We start from the raw sequence: 6,000 nt of genomic DNA, 5'->3' as shown, positions 1-6,000 counted from the left end.
ACTGTACAAGCGCTTTGAGACATCCGGTGGTTGTGAAAGGCGCTATATAATTGCAAGTCTTTCTTTTTTTCTGGCTCTCTCTCTCCCTGCCCCCATCCTTCTCTCCCTACCCCTCTCAATCTCTCCCTGTCATCTCCCTTCGTTCTCTGCCCCTCTTCCTCTCTCCCTGCCCCTCTTCCTCTCTCCCTGCCTCTCTCTCTCTCTCGGTGGGCGGGCCCTCTCTCTCTGGGCGGACTCTGCTCTGTTCCGCTAACTTTACTCGAAGTCGGGCGGCGCTCACTCGCTGTTCCGCATTCACCATGGGCAGGAGCATCTCGAGTGGAATGAAATGCATGAAATATCTCCTCTTCACATTCAATCTCTTCTTCTGGGTGAGTAACCGTGTGAGAGCGGATAGAGAGAGGGGAATGGAGAGAGAGTGGGGGGATAGAGAGAGAGAGAGTGGGGGGATAGAGAGAGAGAGAGAGAGTGGGGGGATAGAGAGAGAGAGAGAGAGTGGGGGATAGAGCGAGAGAGAGAGAGAGTGGGGGAATGGAGAGAGAGAGAGAGAGTGGGGGGATAGAGAGAGAGAGAGAGAGTGGGGGGATAGAGAGCGAGAGAGAGAGTGGGGGGATAGAGAGAGAGAAAGAGAGTGGGGGGATAGAGAGAGAGTGGGGGGATAGAGAGAGAGAGAGTGGGGGGATAGAGAGAGAGAGAGTGGGGGGATAGAGAGAGAGAGAGAGAGTGGGGGGATAGAGAGAGAGAGAGAGTGGGGGGATAGAGAGAGAGAGAGAGTGGGGGGATAGAGAGAGAGAGAGAGAGAGTGGGGGGATAGAGAGAGAGAGAGAGTGGGGGGATAGAGAGAGAGAGAGAGAGTGGGGGGATAGAGAGAGAGAGAGAGAGAGAGAGTGGGGGATAGAGAGAGAGAGAGAGAGTGGGGGAATGAGAGAGAGAGAGAGAGACAGTGGGGGAATGGAGAGAGAGTGGGGGGATAGAGAGAGAGAGAGAGAGTGGGGGGATAGAGAGAGAGAGAGAGAGAGTGGGGGAATGGAGAGAGAGAGAGAGACAGTGGGGGAATGGAGAGAGAGTGGGGGGATAGAGAGAGAGAGAGAGTGGGGGAATGGAGAGAGAGGGGGGGATAGAGAGAGAGAGAGAGAGGGGGGATAGAGAGAGAGTGGGGGATAGAGAGAGAGAGAGAGTGGGGGAATGGAGAGAGAGAGACAGTGGGGGAATGGAGAGAGAGTGGGGGGATAGAGAGAGAGAGAGAGTGGGGGGATAGAGAGAGAGAGAGAGAGTGGGGGGATAGAGAGAGAGAGAGAGAGAGTGGGGGATAGAGAGAGAGAGAGAGAGAGTGGGGGAATGGAGAGAGAGAGAGAGAGTGGGGGGGGATAGAGAGAGAGAGAGAGAGTGGGGGATAGAGAGCGAGAGAGAGAGTGGGGGGATAGAGAGAGAGAAAGAGAGTGGGGGGATAGAGAGAGAGTGGGGGGATAGAGAGAGAGAGTGGGGGGATAGAGAGAGAGAGAGAGTGGGGGGATAGAGAGAGAGAGAGAGAGTGGGGGGATAGAGAGAGAGAGAGAGTGGGGGGATAGAGAGAGAGAGAGAGTGGGGGGATAGAGAGAGAGAGAGAGAGTGGGGGGATAGAGAGAGAGAGAGAGAGAGTGGGGGATAGAGAGAGAGAGAGAGAGTGGGGGAATGGAGAGAGAGAGAGAGACAGTGGGGGAATGGAGAGAGAGTGGGGGGATAGAGAGAGAGAGAGAGAGTGGGGGGATAGAGAGAGAGAGAGAGTGGGGGAATGGAGAGAGAGAGAGAGACAGTGGGGGAATGGAGAGAGAGTGGGGGGATAGAGAGAGAGAGTGGGGGAATGGAGAGAGAGGGGGGGATAGAGAGAGAGAGAGAGGGGGGATAGAGAGAGAGTGGGGGATAGAGAGAGAGAGAGAGTGGGGGAATGGAGAGAGAGAGACAGTGGGGGAATGGAGAGAGAGTGGGGGGATAGAGAGAGAGAGAGAGAGAGAGTGGGGGGATAGAGAGAGAGAGAGAGTGGGGGAATGGAGAGAGAGAGAGAGAGAGACAGTGGGGGAATGGAGAGAGAGTGGGGGGATAGAGAGAGAGAGAGAGAGAGTGGGGGAATGGAGAGAGAGAGAGAGTGGGGGAATGGGAGAGAGAGAGAGAGACAGTGGGGGAATGGAGAGAGAGAGGGGGGATAGAGAGAGAGAGAGAGTGGGGGGATAGAGAGAGAGAGAGAGTGGGGGGATAGAGAGAGAGAGAGTGGGGGAATGGAGAGAGAGAGAGTGGGGGGATAGAGAGAGAGAGAGAGTGGGGGAATGGAGAGAGAGAGGGGGATAGAGAGAGAGTGGGGGGATGGAGAGAGGGGAACAGATAGAGAGAGGGGGGAACAGATAGAGAGAGGGGAACAGGTAGAGAGAGGGGAACAGATAGAGAGAGAGGAACAGATAGAGAGAGGGGAACAGATAGAGAGAGGGGAACAGATAGAGAGAGAGGGGAACAAATAGAGAGAGGGGAACAGATAGAGAGAGAGGAACAGATAGAGAGAGAGGGGAACAGATAGAGAGAGTGGAACAGATAGAGAGAGGGGAACAGATAGAGAGAGAGGGGAACAGATAGAGAGAGGGGAACAGATAGAGAGAGAGGAACAGATAGAGAGAGGGGAACAGATAGAGAGAGGGGAACAGATAGAGAGAGGGGAACAGATAGAGAGAGGGGAACAGATAGAGAGAGAGGAACAGATAGAGAGAGGGGAACAGATAGAGAGAGAGGAACAGATAGAGAGAGGGGAACAGATAGAGAGAGGGGGAACAGATAGAGAGAGGGGAACAGATAGAGAGAGGGGGGAACAGATAGAGAGAGGGGAACAGATAGAGAGGGGAACAGATAGAGAGAGGGGAACAGATAGAGAGAGAGGGGAACAGATAGAGAGGGGAACAGATAGAGAGAGAGGAACAGATAGAGAGAGGGGAACAGATAGAGAGAGAGGAACAGATAGAGAGAGGGGAACAGATAGAGAGAGGGGAACAGATAGAGAGAGGGGAACAGATAGAGAGAGGGGAACAGATAGAGAGAGAGGGGAACAGATAGAGAGAGGGGAACAGATAGAGAGAGAGGAACAGATAGAGAGAGGGGAACAGATAGAGAGAGAGGAACAGATAGAGAGAGGGGAACAGATAGAGAGAGGGGAACAGATAGAGAGAGGGGAACAGATAGAGAGAGGGGAACAGATAGAGAGAGGGGAACAGATAGAGAGAGAGGAACAGATAGAGAGAGAGGGGAACAGATAGAGAGAGGGGAACAGATAGAGAGAGGGGAACAGATAGAGAGAGAGGGGAACAGATAGAGAGAGGGGAACAGATAGAGAGAGGGGAACAGATAGAGAGAGGGGGGAACAGATAGAGAGAGGGGAACAGATAGAGAGAGGGGAACAGATAGAGAGAGAGGAACAGATAGAGAGAGGGGAACAGATAGAGAGAGAGGAACAGATAGAGAGAGGGGAACAGATAGAGAGAGGGGAACAGACAGAGAGAGAGGAACAGATAGAGAGAGGGGAACAGATAGAGAGAGAGGAACAGATAGAGAGAGGGGAACAGATAGAGAGAGGGGAACAGATAGAGAGGTGGGAACAGATAGAGAGGGGAACAGATAGAGAGAGAGGAACAGATAGAGAGAGGGGGGAACAGATAGAGAGAGAGGAACAGATAGAGAGAGGGGAACAGATAGAGAGAGAGGAACAGATAGAGAGAGAGGAACAGATAGAGAGAGGGGAACAGATAGAGAGGAACAGATAGAGAGAGAGGAACAGATAGAGAGAGGGGAACAGATAGAGAGAGAGGAACAGATAGAGAGGGGGGAACAGATAGAGAGAGGGGAACAGATAGAGAGAGAGGAACAGATAGAGAGAGAGGAACAGATAGAGAGGGGGGAACAGATAGAGAGGGGGGACGGAGAGAGAGAGAGGGGGATGGAGAGAGAGAGGGGAGCGGAGAGAGAGCTAGGGGAATGGAGAGAGAGAGGAACAGGAGAATCATAGAATGATGCAGCACAGAAGGAGGCCATTCAGCCCGTCGTGCCTGGGCCGGCACTTTGAAAGAGCTCTCTAATTAGTCCCACTCCTCTGCTCTTTTTTTCTTTTCAAGTATTCAATTTCCTTTTCAATGTTATTATTGAATCTGCTTCCTTTTAGACAGTGCATTCCAGATCATAACAACTCGCTGCGTAAAACAGATTCTCCTTATCTTGTCTCTGGTTCTTTTGCCAATTACCTTCAATCTGTGTCCTCTGGTTACCGACCCTCCTGCCAGTGGAAACAGTATCTCCTTATTTACCCCTCGTGATTTTGAACACCTCTATTAAGTCTCCCCTTAACCTTCTCTGTTCTAAGGAGAACAACCCCAGTTTCTCCAGTCTCCTCACGTAACTGAAGTCTTTCATCCCTGGAACCATGCTAGTAAATCTCCTCTGCTCCCTCTCTAAGGCTTGACATCCTTCCTAAAGTGTGGTGCCCAGAATTGCCCACAATACTCCAGCTGGGGCCTAACCAGTGTTTTATAAAGGTTTAGCATAACTTCCTTGCTTTTGTACTCTGTGCCTCTATTAATGAAGCCCAGGATCTCGTTTGCTTTTTTGACAGCGTTCTCAACGTGTCCTGCCACCTTCAAAGCCTTGTGTGTGGACACCCCAGGTCTCGCTGTTCTTGTGCCCCCCTTAACATTGTACCATTTAGTTTATATTGCCTCTATTCATTCTTCCGACCAAAATGAATGACCTCACACGTCTCTATGTTAAATTTCATCTGCCAAGTGTCTGCCCACTTCACCAGTCTGCCTACATCCTCGTGAAATAAAAACAGAGAATGCCGGAAATACTCAGTAGGTCAGTATTTCCAGCTTTCTGTTTTTATTTTAGATTTCCGGAATCTGCAGTATTTTGCTTTCCTTTTATGTCCTCCTGAAGTCTGTTACTATCCTCTGCACTGTTCAGTACATCACTGCAGACTTCCCGCCAGTCTGAAAAACAAGCTCTCACCACTACTGTGGGAGTACCTTCACCACACGGACTGCAGCGGTTCAAGAAGGCGGCTCACCACCACCTTCTCAAGGGCAACTAGGGATGGGCAATAAATGCTGGCCTTGCCAGCGACGCCCACATCCCATAAGTGAATTAAAAAAAACTCTCTACTTTCTGTCTCGAACCCAATTTCGGACCCACGCAGCACTGACCCATTTTGTTAACAAGTCTATTATGTGGTACTTTGTCAAACGCCTTTTGAAAGTCTATATACACAACATCGACCGCACTACCCTCGTCAAACCTCTCCGTTACTTCATTAAATCAAGTTAGTCAAACACAATTTGCCTTTTAACAAATCCATGCTGGCTTTCACTTATTAACCCATATTTTTTCAAGTGCCAATTAATTTTGTCCCTGATTAAGGTCTCTAAAAGTTTCCCCACCACCGACATTAGGCTGACTGGCTTGTAATTGCCAGGGTTATCCCTCTCTTTTTTGAACAGGCCTGTAACATTTGCAATCCTCTGGCACCACTCCCATATCCGAGGAGGATTGAAAGATTGTGGCCAGAGCCTCCGCAATTTCCACTCTTCTTTCAGCATCCCATCTGGACTGGGTAACTTTTCTACTTTGAGTACTGCCAAGTTTTTAAGTACCTCCTCTTTATCTATTTTTATCCTATCCTGTACTGCTATCACCTCCTCCTTTACTGTGACATTGGCAGCATCCGCTTCTATAGTGAAGACAGATGAAAAATACTCATTTAGTACCTCAGCCATGCCCTCTGCCTCTACAGTAAGATCTCCTTTTTGGTCCCCAATTGGCCCCACCCTTCCTTTGACTACATTTTTATTTATTTATATGTTTATAAAAGACATTTGGGTTCCCTTTTATATTAGCCACTAATCTACTCTCATACTCACTCTTGCCCCTCCCATTCCTTTTTTAAGAGCTCCTCTGTACTTTCAGTATTTAGCTTGGTTCTCGACTGTATTATGAACT

At 49.9% G+C, this 6,000-nt stretch overlaps 1 protein-coding gene across 2 annotated transcripts in view; it reads left to right on the top strand.

The window, feature by feature from the left end:
• The first annotated feature begins 224 nt into the window (after positions 1 to 224).
• The window catches only part of LOC147105372 (tetraspanin-2-like), a 206,829-nt gene continuing 201,053 nt past the window's right edge, over positions 225 to 6,000 (top strand). The window contains exon 1 of one of the 2 annotated variants that reach the window (XM_086011669.1): positions 225 to 371. In XM_086011669.1, coding sequence (XP_085867795.1) covers positions 300 to 371 — 72 coding nt within the window. In that variant the 5' untranslated portion in view covers positions 225 to 299. The remainder of the gene's footprint in view (positions 372 to 6,000) is intronic. The other variant, XM_086011668.1, reaches the window with a different exon arrangement.

Source organism: Somniosus microcephalus, chromosome 18 (genome assembly GCF_052327205.1).
Source record: "Somniosus microcephalus isolate GS21.2 chromosome 18, FLI_Smic_1.0, whole genome shotgun sequence".
NCBI classification, from domain to species: Eukaryota; Metazoa; Chordata; class Chondrichthyes; order Squaliformes; family Somniosidae; genus Somniosus; species Somniosus microcephalus.
The sequence above is the reverse complement of the archived record's forward strand: the minus strand, read 5'-3'. Positions and strand labels throughout refer to the sequence as shown.